This window comes from Hakea prostrata, chromosome 11 (assembly GCF_041222555.1).
Source record: "Hakea prostrata isolate BN-2017 chromosome 11, UWA_Hpros_2, whole genome shotgun sequence".
Taxonomy (NCBI): domain Eukaryota; kingdom Viridiplantae; phylum Streptophyta; class Magnoliopsida; order Proteales; family Proteaceae; genus Hakea; species Hakea prostrata.
The window spans coordinates 4,936,186-4,953,114 of NC_142610.1; the positions used below are offsets into that span (position 1 = coordinate 4,936,186).

At 38.5% G+C, this 16,929-nt stretch overlaps 2 protein-coding genes across 2 annotated transcripts; one reads left to right on the forward strand and one right to left on the reverse strand.

Annotated features, from left to right (window-relative positions):
• Positions 1-1,414: 1,414 nt before the first annotated feature.
• On the forward strand, positions 1,415-2,099 carry LOC148999696 (histone H2B.3-like). The gene has a single exon (XM_089139930.1). The coding sequence runs from the start codon at positions 1,514-1,516 to the stop codon at positions 1,958-1,960; it is 447 nt and encodes a 148-aa protein (XP_088996056.1). The 5' UTR covers positions 1,415-1,513; the 3' UTR covers positions 1,961-2,099.
• Positions 2,100-13,089: 10,990 nt separating this feature from the next.
• Positions 13,090-13,839, reverse strand: LOC148999697 (histone H2B.3-like). Its single transcript, XM_089140571.1, has one exon. The coding sequence runs from the start codon at positions 13,760-13,762 to the stop codon at positions 13,316-13,318; it is 447 nt and encodes a 148-aa protein (XP_088996697.1). The 5' UTR covers positions 13,763-13,839; the 3' UTR covers positions 13,090-13,315.
• Between the last annotated feature and the right edge of the window lie 3,090 nt (positions 13,840-16,929).

Consider the following 16,929-nt stretch of genomic DNA (forward strand, 5'->3'; position numbering starts at 1 on the left):
CTGATGTGTTAATATGTCACATATGTATTATGTTAGTTGTATTTAATATGAATACATATCGACTCATATCATACCATACTTTGGGATACTTTAAAGTTTAAACCATACTTCAAGATCTAGTTCACAATGAAATCCAACAATAGTGAACTAAGTAATTGGATGAATAGCAACTGGCTTAAGTGTAGATCATCTCTACTTAACTGCCCATTTTCCCATCACTCCACCCTCATACATGGGCCTACTTATAGAATATGGATCATATCCTCGTCAGGAGAGCACTCTCTGCTCCCCAACAACTTTATAACCACAAAATACAATGGCGTTCACGGGTGAAAAATAAGATTTTTTTTTTGTAAAATGTTTTTATTTTTTTTTCCACATGTGGGCCCCACTGTATTTTGTGGTTTTAAAGGTGTTGGAGAGCAGATCCGGACTCGTACTTATATACTTAAGGGTGCAATTGCGTACCGAAACTGTTTAACTGTACCGAACCAATCCTTCTAAAACGCACCGTACTGTACCGTTCAAAATTCGGTACGGTATGTACCAAAACTGAATTTTTTCGATACGATTCCGGTTTTAGGTACTCATATCGTTGATACGTACCGAAACCGGATTGAATTGTAATTTTACAATTAAAACACTTAACAATTTCCCTATCTTTAATTCCCTATTTCAATTTTTCGTTTCATCATTCACTTATCTTATTAGATTTACTTGTTTTGTCTCTATTAATTAGATTTATTTGTTTTTTCTATGTTACTTTCAAATTATATCGATTGGTTGATCACAATTTTATTAGGATCTTAATAAACTAATAACAAAAGTGGTATAAGTTCATTCGTATCAAAATTGTATTGGATTAGATATCGTTTTTATACAAACCGTTTTTCCGAACCGTTTTAATACCGAAACCGTACTGTTTAAATTCGATACGGTATGGTTATGGTTTCAATATTCAAAATTGGTATCGCACCAAACCAGTACCGAATTACCGAAACCGTACCGATTGACACCCTTATTATACTACCTGACCTGTGAGGGTGGGACCATATATAGGAGGATGTATGACGTGGAAAGGATCTGGCCTCTGGCGCTCTCTTGCCAGTCACTTGGTAGCACTCCACGCACGCTAGCTTAGGTCACTTTTTTAAAATCGGAAAAAATGAAAAATCATGCGGGAAAATCAGATTTAGATTATATTTTATCTTTTTTCAAAGTTCGTAGCAGAAAAATTCCCTTCCCGCAAATCCGTCATTTATTAAACCGCAGCTCGCCAGCTCCCGCTCAACAACTAAAAGCTATCTCATCCGTTAAAATAGATATCATCACATCGACGGTTCATACCTATCGATCCTCGACAACGTAGCTTAGCCAATGAGAAGTCATGACATAACGCCTATATAATCGATCTTCGACTATCGATTCAACACGCAATCTTAAGCAGTTGCTCTCTGAGTTCATCGTCTGTGGTATCAATTTTCTTTATCGATTTCGGTAGTCTCGTTTTCTGATGGCGCCCAAGGCAGAGAAGAAACCAGCGGAGAAGAAACCTGCTTCTACTGCTGCAGAGGAGAAGAAAGCAGAGAAGGCACCGGTCGGCGAGAAGAAGCCAAAGGCCGAGAAGAAACTTCCTAAAGAAGCCGCTTCTTCTGACAAGAAGAAGAAGAGATCGAAGAAGAGCGTTGAGACCTACAAGATTTACATCTTTAAGGTTTTGAAACAAGTTCATCCAGACATTGGTATTTCCAGCAAGGCCATGGGAATCATGAACAGTTTCATCAACGACATCTTCGAGAAACTTGCTCAGGAATCATCAAGGCTTGCAAGGTACAACAAGAAACCAACCATCACCTCTAGGGAAATTCAAACTGCTGTGCGGTTGGTGTTGCCAGGAGAGCTTGCGAAACATGCTGTTTCTGAAGGGACTAAGGCTGTTACTAAGTTCACGAGTTCTTAGGGTTTTTTCTTTAATCGTAGGTGCCGGTTTTAGGGTTTCTCTAGCGTACTTGTGTTTAATTTCGACTCCCGTATCAATGTACTAGTTGTAAAGATAAGGTTTACAATTTATTGATCAGTGTAATTTTCTGGGTTTCTTCTATCTATGGATCGCCATTTTCTTGCTATGATCCTTTTTTTGGGTTGAAGCTCAATTGGCTGTTATTGATGATATGTCGTTCACTGCGTGCTTTGGTTGACTGCCTTTGATTTGTTGGCTGCGCACTTGTGGTCTCGTTTAATTTTCCGATGTGCAAGCCCAGGTCGTTGTAGCCCAAGACGTCAAAACGTTATAATTTTCAGGTTTTCTAACACTCATTTGTGACTGGATACCATCTTCATCACTTTGACAAAGCCTCGAGCCCCAATTGTTATGGAATTTTAAATGATTTCTCTTTGGCCTCGATTGGTGCTACTAGTGGAGTTATTTTCGCAAGTTCCTGACTTCTTTGGGATGATTCCACTCCAACTGTTCGTTTTGCTGCTGGGTGGGAATGCAATTATAAAGCTATAGATAAGCCCCTAAGTGTGTATTATTTGTCCAGATTTCAGACTAGTAATATTGACTATTACAGCTCATGAGTATTGGCTTAACAGAGCTTTCTCCGGCAGTGGTAAGGAACCTGGCTCGAGTGATAAAATTCCCAGGCTTTTTAATTGAATAAGCTCTTCAGTTGTCATTGCAGTGTGCCTAGTTTTACTCTAGTCCTTCTCTACACTATCACAGTCCTTACAGTAGTACCCTATATCCCTCCTTAGCAGTCCCTGAAATTGCATCCCTCCATCTTAGAATCCAATCCAGCATTAGAACTCCATTACAGTCCCTGTTGTCAATCTATCTATACTCCGTCCTTTACTCTCCTAAAACCAAACCTGTAGTTTAGACTATGAAGGGAATTAGTTCAGCATTCTTTCATTAATAAGTTACCCGAACTATATAGCATTTAACCTAGGGAATAGGACATTTTTTAGAATCTTGTTTTGACCCCAAATAGAAACTTGAAACTGTTTTGGCTGAAACCTTCTAGAAAATCTAATTGGTCTTATCTGCTACTCGTCTAGTATCTTGGAATTCAGCCCTTGTTCGATTGAGGTTACACAACTTGTGATTGGTTGGGAGTTTTTGGTTGAAGGTTAATTGACTACTTATGTAGTTCTAATGGACACAGCAGGATTGGACCCATGGACTGGTCCACAGTATCATTATTAATCAGAAAACAGTGGTCAATCAGAAGTTGAAAGGGATTTGTAGGGTGCCCTCTTCGCATGGTGAATCTAGAATGTCTGCACTTGGTGCTTGCCTTTGGTTTATATTTTCTACACTTTATTGATGGAATTTGGTAAAACAATCTCGCCAGACACTGCTGTTCCACTTTTTCAAGCGGGTTCCTTAATTTGCTTTACTTTGTTTTTCGGTTAACTTGTGTTTCTTGCTAAAAAATTTACAATTTATGGTGGGATTGCAGGTAGGTGGAAGTGGAATCAGGTTGAGCTTGTCAATTGAGTTGCACAAGGCAACGTGTTCCACAAAAAAACGTACCCAATGCATGGGACTTCCAATCACTGCAGGATCTGAAGAGGTTGATCTTGCCTAAGATTGGTAGGAGACCAACAAGGAGCCAATATCCACCGGGATGAATTGGTAAGCTCGGTTATATCATATCAGAGTTGCTTTTCTTTTTGGTCAATACTAGAGTAAGGGTTGCTAAGACTGAGGGCTTGTTGATACTGCTGGGTATGTTGGCTTACTGAACTCTATCTGTGAAGGTTCAGTGTCCCCTTGATGGGAATTATTGCTGAAATTGAAATATCTGTAAAATTAGGATTTTTGGTTTCCAGTTATAAAGAAATAAAGAGTTCAGAAGTGGGGACCTTGGGGTCAGGGCAGGCTTTGGATCGAATTTCCAGCTAGGGGAGGGGAAGATTCAAGCCAAATTTGGTAAGCTTTGATGCTTGGATGGTTCCCTGTGGGTTTTAGGGCTTTGGATGTTTTCTTGAGATGGAGAAAAAGCTAGAGTTTTTGCTTTGGAGTAGGGGTAAGTCCCTATGATTGTGGCCCTGTCTGTTGTACTTGGATGCCCTTGGAGGATAGGGGAAAAGATTGGCATAGGTTTCTTTCCTTTATTTCTTAGGCAGTAGGGATATGACTCCTTTGTGCTCTATCCATTTTTGTTTTAAAGACACCTTAATAGAAGAACCTCTGTTTATCCATTGAATTTACAAACTAGTGCTTCTGATAAGGCTGGAAGCTAATCTCCACAGCTATGGTATAGGATCTGCACTTACTTCCAGTCCATATATAAAGATGACTAGTTTATTGTGAAACCATGTTACATTCAATATAGGAGCATACCATTATTTGAGTTTATTCCTTATCTGAATTGTTCATTTTTTATGATGGAGAATCCAAACAGACATGAATTGTTCTGTTTTGGCACTGAATTTGCTAATGATGAGTTGTCTGGCTAACGGATTAGGTTTCCATAAGGCAACTGATTGTTGCATCTCATTGAATTCTTAATCCATAATTTTAGGTGGAGATTCCTCCTGTTGTTCATGGGAATTGGAACTTCCAATTGAAGGATGTAATTTCTGTAATTTCTATAAAGCACTGGTCTCTCTTGTGTTTTCTAAAGTAAATTGGGGCATATCCTGTCTGTATCAATTTACCCTGACGTGAGATATTATTCATAAATAAGAAATGCCTTCTATTTGAATCCAATAAAAATATTTAAAAGAAATCAAATTCCAAAAGGATAAAAAAATCAACACCTTTGTTCAAGAACAGAAATTGGTTTTTAGTTCGAGGTGAAATTTTCAACTTTGTAATGCTGCAGATTTTCTCAAATCTGAAAACCCCCTAAAGTCTTAATATGCTCTCATATTGTTAAATACTGAGGGTGGTAAAATTTTTGTTTGTTTTGATTGCATCCATGCTCATCAAATAATGTTTTGGCTGGAATGTAGCTCCTCCAAAACAAATCAGATTTAAGAAATCTTTTAATTTGTTCGAAAGCTAGATTTGTGTTCTGCTTTATCTAACACAAAATATCTCGTGCAATAATAAAATCGTTTTGAGTGGTCAAACTTCTCAGATAATAAATTGTATCTATAAATTGAGAGCAATTTAATTTTATGGATAAGATCATATTTTCTGAAATCAATAAATACCTACTGACAGTATATAGCAAATGTGTCTTTTAAACTTCCGATAATTTGATTCTTCAGTTATGCTGTCTTCTAGTTCTACTTCAATTTCTTATGATTTGACGCGACTTACTCTAGATTTTATTGACTTGATGTAACTAAACTTTGATATTTGATGACTCATTTTTCCTTTTTTGGTAATGGATATTTGATGACTTGAAGTGGTTTAATGTTGATGGGGATATTCAACAATGTTAGAGAAGAGAGGGAACACAAAATAACATTGAGGCACCGTGATTGCCTAGACAATGACTAGGTGGAGGTGTTGTCGTAAGCACTAAGCCTCCCCCTGCACCACCTTGACAGCTATGGACTATTATGTTCAAAGCTGAGCCTACTTGGAATTATGGTTGAGCAGTTGCATCCATCACCAAGTGTGTTTTACTTTTGATCTTCTTAAATGACAGGAGTGAAGATTATTCTTAAGTTTACTGAGTCAGCAGCAAGGAGCTGTCAATCCAATGTTTTCTCAGGTAATTTTGTTAGTGGTGTAGCTTCCCTAGGGCGATGCCCCCCCCCCCCCCCCTTTTGATTTTTTAAAATTTCCTCTATCCTCAAATTTTTGGAATTTCCTTAGAAACTTGGCACTTTTTCCATGTGTGAAATACCATCATTTTGCCCCTGCACCTGACTTGAGAAAATTGTTAACAATATATTTAATTGAAATTCCTTATTTGGTTCATGCAGTACATCAATGTAATTCTCTAGAGAATTTTCTTCTGAAGGCAATGGAATTGTGCTGGTTGTTTGAATTCTAGGTATGTGCTCTATCATGCCATGGTTGCTCAACATTGCATGCTTGGTGGGAAGAAGATGGGGAAAGAAGGCGTCGACTTTAGATGATGTTCCACCTATTGAATGTGTTCCTGATATTGCATACTTTATCCTTCAACAACATGTTGAAGCTCTATCAATGTGGGCAATTTTCCCTCCCCAGGTAAGGGTAGCCAATGTACTACAGCTAGTTTTCTCCATTTTCTCACTTGGACAGCATAAATAGGTAGGCATGGATAGACTAATTACAGAATTCAGGCCTTGCACTTTTGTTTTTGCTTGTGTAACTTTTTCAACTTCTTTTTGACTTACCAGGACTCATTAGCACTGAAAGAAGAATACACGACAACCTGCAACCGAGGAAACAATTAATGATCCTACAAATCCCAAACATTACTAGAGATATCATATGTAAAAATTCCATGTTTGATTCGTTTTAGTATAGTTTATAACTTTTTAATCCTTTTATGTTGAGTCCTCCTTTTTGTGCATGACCTGCCGAAGTTGTTGAGGAGCTCTAAAGTTCTTGTCTTTTTGGATATAATGGCTGTGGTGTTTCTTTAGAAATACAGAAGACTGAGATAATGTGTGAATAAGTAGATTTTTGTTTAACGACTTCCGCACATTTTCCATCTAAAAGCTATTCTGAGAAAAATTTCTAGTGTCTTTCTTTCTTTTGCTTCACCTTCATCTTCTATCCTGCATTCTTTCATTGTCCCATGGTACTTTTTTTTTCACACAGTTCTTCTGTACATCCTCTTGACAACTGAACATAGCCTACAGGTTTTAGGAACATGGGCACCTGTGAGGGAACACATTTGATTTACCTGAACATATGGAGCACTGTCACATTTTAACCTGAATGATGCAACACAAAAGCATGTGATCCAGAAAACTGAGGAAGAAAAGACAACACAAATAAGTAGAGGAAGTGGAAGATCTTTAAGTTACAAGTCTGTGATCAAACCCAAATGAGTCATTGCATCATGAAATTGTCTAAATAAGTATTAAAGATCTCCCATCTGCATTTTGATTGCAAAGAACTACCCTCCCTGCCCAGCACCAATATTTCAGATCCTCCTTTGGATTTGATTTGCACTATCCTAGACATCAGGGTTATTTCAACTTGTTTCAAGGTTTGCTCCTCTCTTTATGTATTCCCAGGGACATTAACAGCATAGCTGATTGTATGGCTCAAAAGGCTTTGTCTTGTGCATGTGAGACAATTGACCTCTACCCACTCACTGACTGTTAAGCAACTTGGTGATCTTGATAACTTGTGTTGTTCTCACATTAATTAGTTAAGTTTGTATCAAAATATATTTGCAGATTTCTTTCTGGGATTCTATTCTTTTTCGCTCCCCCCCCTCCCCCCTCCCCCTCCCTTCTCACTTTGGCTGTTTCTATTATGGGTGTGCATGTAAATTTGCAGTCCTTACTGAAAGATTCAGACCTTGAACTGACCATAGCAGATCTTTGCGTGGTGGGGGGAGATCATCCCTGTTGGATGAGCTGAGGGTTCAAAGAAGCAGCAGCTTACCAATGGGCAAGTGTAGCAGCCCCCATTAAATAGAAATCCATGGAGGACAGCCTAATGCTGAGCCCTGGAGAAAACATAGAATTTATGATCGGTCATAAATTTTTGACTGACTTTTGTATGTTTCATCTCCTATCCTTTAGTACATCTGGATAACTAAGTTGTTATATATGGGTAGGAGTGAGGTTATGCCATTCTGAAATATTTGATCTTAAGTTTTACGTTTAAATAGAAAAACCATGGTTTCTAGCATTTTTCACCAGGAAGCTGAATCATTGGGAATGTGAGTTCAATTTGTGTGGGTGTGCCATTTGATGACGGATCATCTCACTAACGGTGTCTCCTGACGGGTTTTGACCACTGATCTGTTTCCATTTCTGGAGCCAGCATCGTTTGCCATTCCATGATTGGGGTAGAATTTTCAATTTATGCTTCTGAATTCACTAAGAAAGTGAGTGCATTTGTCTTCCAAAAGCAATGGGTGTTTGACTCAATCTATTTATGGTGCTAAAGCTAGGGTTTTGGAATGATGTATTATATTCACATGTTTGGCTCTTTTATGGAATCTAAGGTTCATTTTAGCCAGCTTACATGCCCTATGATCTTCACCCTGAATAACACGCCGTAAAATTCCACTCAATATTTCTCCATGTTAAGGGATCTCGTCTTTGGCTCTCTGCATCTGGAAAAACGAACCAGCAAAGATAACAATCATTAGAAACAAAACAATCAATCAGATTTGGCCGTCCAGCAGTCTCCAAAAACATCTATAAATTTGTTATTTTTTCCATACTCAAATTCAAGTCTTTTCATGGAGATTATTGGGCGTGCGAGCGCGAGCTTATATAGAAATAACAACAATATCAACAAGAACTCTTGCCCAACTAAATGGAGTCGGGCAACAACCGAGCTTATATAGAAACATAAGCTTAAAAAGTGAATCTCTTCCAATAAAATAAAAATAAATGAATATTTTCAAACAAACCCATTGCTTTTTGCCAACCTGATGGATTCATATAGCTCCTCTGCTTCATAGTCCTACCATGGATTTCACGCATGTCAAAGTCAAAAGCAAATCATTGAAGTAACGAACTCCTTTGTAAATGAGAGTGCAGAGACCATTATGAAAACTCCAAATGCTGCAATCTGATTTATAAATCAAGACCTCCAGTTCCAATGACATGAAAACACCTGAAAATGAAAATTTCTCATTGGTCTTCTTCCTTTGCTTCAACCTCGCAATTCTGTCAAACCTAAAGAATTTAATTCCCATCTCCTACAGAGGGATCTGTAATAGATCAAAAGATGAAATTAAGTGGCCATGTACAATGCTCTTTTCACTGGACGAAAAATATCTCCAGGCAGTCAAGGAGCTTCAAAACCTTGCATGATTTCATCCAATGCTCAATGTCACTCAAGACTTGGTTGTCCAATGTGCATGTTATGAGTGCTTTCTTTAACAATGTTCTACAAAGTGGAAAGACCACCTGCAGGAGTTGGCCAGCTATTGAGTAGTTGCTCCCTACACCCCCTACAGTGCAATTGGAGAACATTACATGAACAACTTGAAACTCTATGCAGATAGCATACTCGATACTTCTGCCCTGATATGCATCTCGACAACCTCTTCTACACAAGCTTGAGTTATGACCATCAAAGAACTGCCTTGCGAGCTTTATCTAACTCCCATGTACCATTCTGTTCAGTATCACATCAGGTAACATGTATTCACAACAAAAAGAATCAGGAGGAAAAAGGGGAAATGATGGATTATGAAACACATGCTAAGATTTGAATCACGAAAACAAGAAGCCTTTTTGCAACTAAATGGGATCGGCTACATATATCCTTGCCTCCAATCAAACTCTATTTGAGGTCATATTAAATATAAGGCCTTAACCATGCATATCCTTTTTCACCATTGTTCTTAAGATACAGGTTTGCCCTTAGTTCTTCTAATTCGTTTAATCTAGATTAAATCATTTCCCCACACAACAGTATTTAAAGGCCTTCGTTAATGTGGCCGTGCAACTTCAATTGACTTTCACATAGCTTATCATTTAATTGGAGCTACTCCTAGTCCAACTCTAATACAGCTATTCCTTAATTTATCCTTCCTAGTTTTGCCACTCATTCATCTTAGCATCCTCATTTCTGCTATACCAACTGATACAAATCATTCCCATGGGTAGCGTAGGGCCTAGGGTTGCTTCCCCAAACCCTATGGCCCCAAATCCCACCAGGGAGATTTTGGTCATTTTTGCAAATCTTCGGTGCGTCCAAGTTAGGGTATCATCAGGTCCATCATGTTAGTGGGGCCCTAGACCTACTTTTATTTTTGAATTGAGTCCTTATTTTGCAAGCTATTGAAGAATCCTAATTAGATATGGATTCCTAGTTTGTAAAGGAGCCCATTAGGGTTGTCCTATTTTTTTGGCAAGGAATCTATATCTAATCAAATTGAAACTCTTTAACATAAGTTATGAAGGTTCCTTGTGTGAGTTAAAGTACTAGGAGTTTTTGTAATTTGATTACAAGATTAGAGTCCAAGTTTGATTTCTTTCTTAAGTTGAGTCCTAAGTCTAATTTCTTTCGGTAGGCTAAATTATTCTTCAAACCTCGTAAACAACTGCTTGATGTGATGAATAAACTTATGATCGAGTTTTGGAGGCAACAAATGAGGTTGTGGGTTCCTAGAGGAGCCTGGGGTTACTTCTAAGAGTGTAATCCTGCAGTTTTTCTAAAATTACAGCAACCTCTTCAAATACAGCAGCCATAATTCATCTTCAAGTACAAATCAACCACAGCCCCGTCCCTGTTCTTTCGTATCACACACAATCCTCCCCCATCCCCTTTAAACCCTAGTTTTAGAATCCCAGTCCTTCCCTTAATTGCAGACCACCTCAGCCCCCTCCCAACTCATGCAGCAGCCCTAGGATCCCTCACCCTTCATTATTAATTAACCCCCTAACGCTAAACTATAGTTACAGCCCCTCCCCCCACATTTTTCTTCTTGTTGTCTTCTCCTATCACTTGTGGCACTTTTGGGAATTCAAGAAACTTAAATTTTAGAAGTGCAGCACTACTTTAAACTCTATAAGACCCTATACCTAGACCTACACCTTTTCCCTTGAAAAATTGAGACCTAAACCAAATCCCCTACCTTTGATCCTAAACTCCAGCCCCTTCCCACGCCTAAAACCCTGAAATTCTGCAACTTGACTTCAATTTTAGGAAACCCTAACCCTAGAATCCTTCAAATCTTAATTTACCTAAACCATAACTTCAGAAACTGCAATTACAGCAAGGTTTAGTGATAAACCCAAAACCTAGACCCCTAAGCCTGGCCAAAACCACCCTAACCGTTATATAACTAGAGTCTACCAAAAACCAATCCACTAAAGGCGTTTGCAGCCCTAGAGGACTGTTGATTCTCAAGGAAGAGATCCTGGAGTGAGCTTGGTTCTAGGTAACATTCAATTAAATAAACCCTAGATCCCGGTTCACATCACTAAGTTTATCTATATGATGCTTCTTAACAGCCCAACACTCTACACCAAGCATCATATCTGGTCGTAAGTGGTCCTTTAGAATTGTACTCTTTTTTTTTTTGGTACAAAGGGGCTTTATTAAGACGGGGGATGGGATATTAATATGCCTCAGCGAGAGTCGAACCCACAATCTCTTCACTAAGAGGTGTTAGTATAGAATTGTACTTTTAGCTTTAAAGGAATACATCAATCATAGGAGACCCCAGACGCACCTCTCCATTTCATCCACCCTATCTTAGTTCTTTAAGAAACAACATCCTCTATCACATTTTTTTTATTTATGATTGAGCCAATACCTAAAGTAATCACTTTGTGGTGTTTCCTAATTATCAAGTCTCATTACCTCATCATCAATCTGATCATGACCAAAGTTACACATTAGATATCCTATCTTTGTTTTGCTTAGTTTAAAGCCTTTTAATTCTAAAGTTGCTCTCCATGACTAACCTCTTCAGATCCTGCAGTGAGCGGGAGTCCCAAGCATTAGGTACGCCCTTTTGTGGAAGACCTTGCCTTGTGCCATTCAATTGACAAGCTGGACCTGATTCCACCTACCTGCAACCCCACCATAAATTGTACCTTTTAAGCATTAAGATAAGAAACACGAGTTAACCCAAATATAAAGTAAAGCAAGTAACAAACAATTGAAAAAGTGGCACAGCAGTATCTGGTGAGATTGTTTTACCACATTCCATCAACGAGCTATAGAAGATCTAAACCAAAGGCAAATACCAATAACTCCAAACCAATCACATGTGGTGTTACCTCAATTGAATGAGGGCCTAATTCCAAGATACTAGATGAGCAGCAGTATATAACAATAAGATTTTCTAGAAGGTTTGAGCCAAAACAATTTCACATTTCTTTTCAGGGTCAAACCACGGTTCTAAAGCAGGTCAAATTCCCTAGATAGGTACCCTAATTCTGATCATTTATGTAAGAAAGAACGCTGGACTAATCCCTTTTGTGCTCTTCTGTCAGTTAGGTTTTAGGAGTAGGGAACGGAAAACAGGGACGATAATGGAGTTCTACTAATGGACAGGATTCTAAGTTGGAGCATATGCAATTTCAGGGACTGCAAAGGATGGGATATTGTGTTATGGAAGGAAGACTGAGGGGTGTAGAGAAGGGTTTAAATAAAACTAGGCAGACTGCAATCACAACTGAAGAGCTTATTCAATTAAGAAACCTGGGAATTTTATCGCTTGAGCAAGGTTCCTTACCACAGCAGGAGCAAGCTCTGTTAAGCAAATACACATAAGCTGTAATAGTCAATATTCCTAATCTGAAATCTGAAAAACTATTAACTTTGGGGTTTATGTGTAGCTTTATAATTGCATTCCTACCTATACTTGATCTACAAAACTGGATTGAAATAGAATTCTGGAAATAAGCAGAATGGTAAATGAGCCAAATGATGCAGCTATTAGTAAGCTCTTCAACTTTAACCATCAAAATTAGAAAGAACTCAACACCAAAGAACTAAGATTTGCACGCATAGCACCAGAAGGTGGTACAGTCAACTCTTTCAATACGCTCAGAATCTAGCGCATGATATTTGCTGCAGGTAGGATAATAGATTCAACTGCGACCCAAACCTAGGCTGAGAGATACCTGTTAAGGTGGCAACATCAGATCAAACAACCATCGTCGCTTCTTTCGTTTCCATGTTCATCTCCTTCTTACTCATAATTTCCAAAAGGGCGGGGGGCCTCCGGGATAGGACTTTTTCTGACCAACAAGCAGCAAAACGAACCATTCGAGTGAAATCAAGTTAGAAACTTAGAAAAATAACACTAGTAACACCAATTGAGGGGGGGAATTCACTTAAAATTTTCATAACAATAAGGGATCGAGGCTTTGTCGAAGTGATGAAGATGGAATGAGTCACAGATGAGTGTTAAAAAACCTTAATAACTAAACGTTTTGACATCTTGGCTGCAAGCTATATGGGCTGGTACACCGAAAATTAAACGAGGCTACGGCTACAAGTATAACAACATTGGTTAACCAGCGCTCAGTGTGACCAAATTCCAGTGAAACTTGGGCTTCAACACCACCATAATCATACGAAGAAACTACGATTCATTGATAGAATAAACCTAGAGAATTACACCACAGAATAAATTGAAAACCTAATCTTTACAACTAGAACATCGACAACCATGCGACGAGACATATAAGAGTCGAATTTAAACAAAAAAGAGTCAAAAGAAACCCTAAAACGGGCATCTACAACTAAAAAACCCTAAGAACTTGTGAACTTAGTAACAGCCTTAGTCCCTTCAGAAACGGCATGTTTCGCAAGCTCTCCTGGCAGCACCAACCGAACAGCAGTTTGGATTTCTCTAGAGGTAATGGTTGGTTTCTTGTTGTACCTTGCAAGCCTTGATGATTCCTGAGCAAGCTTCTCGAAGATGTCGTTGATGAAACTGTTCATGATTCCCATGGCCTTGCTGGAAATACCAATATCGGGATGAACCTGTTTCAAAACCTTAAAGATGTAAATCTTGTAGGTCTCAACGCTCTTCTTCGATCTCTTCTTCTTCTTGTCAGAAGAAGCGGCTTCTTTGGGAAGCTTCTTCTCGGCCTTTGGCTTCTTCTCGCCGACCGGAGCCTTCTCTGCTTTCTTCTCCTCTGCAGCAGTAGAAGCTGGCTTCTTCTCCGCTGGTTTCTTCTCTGCCTTGGGCGCCATCAGAAAACGAGACTACCGAAATCGATTAAAGAAAATTGATATCGCAAAGGATGAACTCGGAAAGCAACTGTACTCGAGATTGTGTGTTGAATTCGATAGTCGAAGATTGCTTATATAGGCATTATGTCATGACTTCTCATTGGCTAAGCTATATCGACGAGGATCGATAGGTACGAACCGTCGATGTAATGATATCTATTTTTAACGGATGAGATGGTTTCGGCTTTTGAGCGGGAGCTGCGGGACAATTGGATTGCCGGAATAGAAATTTTCGTCGACGAATTTTAAAAAAGATAAATCGAATTTAAATCTGATTTTCTGGTGTGGCTTTTTCAATTTTCCCGGCTCTAATTGAGAATAGGCTTTGAACTAGCGTGCATGGGCCCACCCGATTTTGTGGTAAAAAAATGCATCAGCAAAGTAAATTCTGCTCCCCTGATCAGCGTTGTTTGTTATCCAAGGTTTAAAGTATCCCACGTTATCATACGATATTAACAATACGTATTCATATTTGACCCAACTAATACGATACCATGCGATATGTATCCATATTTGACCCAACTAATACGATACATTTCGATACGTCTTCCATTAAATTACACTAAAATACATTAGCCCAAGCGATACAATATTCGATACAGGACGATACGTCTCTTAAAATCACCTAACCGATACGATACTCGATACCGATACTTTAAACCCTAGTGCTATCTAATGACTAGTAAGGAAAAACCATTCACCAAGTTTTGGATCTTCTATTATGATGGATAAAGATCCGTGCTTCCTTCACATTTCTGCGTCAAACATTACGAGAGATGATTCAGTTTCGACTTTTCTTATTAGAATCTAAAGATATGCCCCTCCTAATGTGTTGTGGGGAGGTGTGAGAAGAGCATGAACTTCTACCCTACTAAGTAAATAATATAAAATAAAAGTAAATGTAAAATGTTGGATTTTTTTTTTTTTAGGGGTGGGGGGGGGGGGCAAGATAAAATGTCCTATGTATTTATAAGTGAAAATAAAAAAGAATTAAGTCAGATTGTTACAAAGACATTAATTTGAAAGAAAAAACTAAAAAAAAAAACTGAACCTAGGGTTTCCATATTTATCCCTACTCAATCAAGAATCATCATCTTAAGTCAATTTACCATTGAAGAAGATATTTCTTTTCCTTGTTGTTAGGTTTGCCAATACATTTGTCTTTCGTACCCAATTCGGTTTCCATGTGATATGCTTCACATGTGACTATAGAGAGTACTATAGAATTTACTATTTTTGTATTGAAATCAAAGTAGCGGAAAAGAAGCTTTAGGTTCATGGCTCTCTCCATCCTAATCATTACCGCTAAAATCTTTGCCTCATAGTTGGTACACAACCCTAGATGCATATGAAAGTGATCTACAACTAGACCTGATACGGAAGATTCCTATTCGATCGGGTCTGACGCGGATGTGGCTCCACATGCTAGTTAGTCAGGACATATGCCGACCACCCCGACCAAGGCGTACCGTATGCTGGACTAATATAGCAACCGTTCTCAATGGGAAATGTCAACTCAATCACTGATTGAGCATGACCAACGACATGGAGGCATAATTTTAGGAGAAACAACAGCCTTCGTCGGGTAAGCTTACCAAGTACGTAAAAGGTAATACCTTACAGTATAAAAAGAGGGACATACCCCTGCGGTAAGGATCGAAGACATTCTGAGCATTATCTTGTGTTGCTTTTACATAAGAATTCTTCTTGCTCATCATCTGACTTAGCCATCGAAGGCGGCTACCCGGCACACGAGCCGGCCCGCATCTAACCTTTCTTGCAAGACTCATCGTCCTGAATACGAGAGGAGTCTCAGTCAATCTAGAAGTTTAACTGAGACGCATCAAGACCTGTAAATGGATAACCCAAATCCACCTCCGAATTCACTTTCATATTCGTTTAAAAGTGTCCATACTCGAAAATTTTCTTACCGGAAAATATCCGTCCGTTAAGCAGCTAAATTCAGATTCGGATAATTGCTTATCGGATCGGAAAATATCCGGATAGAGTAAAATATTCAACATAATTTTATTTGAAAATAGATGATAATCATATTTGGAAACCAGCAATCGGTCCGATCCGTTTACAAGTCTATCTACAACTGTATCATCACGAATCAAACCTCCTGCACCTCCCTTCCCTGGGTTCCAATAGAGTAACCATCAATATTCAATTTATGCAAACCCCTTCGCAAGTCGATTCTAGAATACCTCCTCCACCCAGGCTACCTCTGCACCGCGACCCCTGTGCCTAACCTTTTGTTTCCAATAAGATCTACTTGAAGCATCCATGCCACTTTACATGGGCTCAATTGTAGTCCTCTCTTGGTGTCCCACCCCAACCATTCAATCGGTCTAGGTTACCCAAAGACAAATTGGTCTAAACTTTCCCTCAAACCTTGTAAGTTATGTTTCATCCATATTGTACATATGACCATAACTAAACATCTCAGCCATACCTTCTTTAACATCATGTTCCTACTCTTATCACTCAACCATTTAATCCATTCCTCCAATGTATCTTTCTCCACCCACCCCATATCAAGCAATGCAAACTCTTTTGTCATTATACACGTGTAAAATGTTATTTCAATCAAAATATATAAATTAATCATAATAAATTTGTTTTTTTGGTAATATTTACTTTGGTGAATTGAATAAATGAAATCGAAAAGATTTAAGGGCATTTTGGTCATAAATATGACTAAACTAACGAAAATTATTTGAATATTAGTAGTGTATCCTTAGTTTATCTTTTTTCCGATACTACAATGGAGGCAAATGCAAAATGTTAATTTTTTTTTTTGGATCAATCATAACTTAGGCCGACTTAAGGGGATCTAAATGAAAATTGCTCTTTATTTTTTCTAAGTTTTTCCTATATGCTGCGTTTGTTTGCAAAGGTGGGTTGGAAAAAAATGGGTGGAAAAAAAAAAACATGTGGGTCCCATCTATAATGGGGTGAGGGAGAAGAAAAGGAAAGGAAAGGGTTTTGTGAAAAAGTGATAGTGGTGGGCCTCACTTTTTACTTTTCCCGACTTTCCCACAAAGTCCCACAAAATATATGGGGTTTTAAAATGGCTTGGGGTGGAAAAGTTGAGCTGCCACATCAGCAGACAAGTTTATTTG

What these genes read in the sequence shown, in the direction of transcription:
- LOC148999696 (XM_089139930.1), top strand. Translation starts at nt 1,514, where the DNA reads ATGGCGCCCAAGGCAGAGAAGAAACCAGCGGAGAAGAAACCTGCTTCT.
- LOC148999697 (XM_089140571.1), bottom strand. Translation starts at nt 13,762, where the DNA reads ATGGCGCCCAAGGCAGAGAAGAAACCAGCGGAGAAGAAGCCAGCTTCT.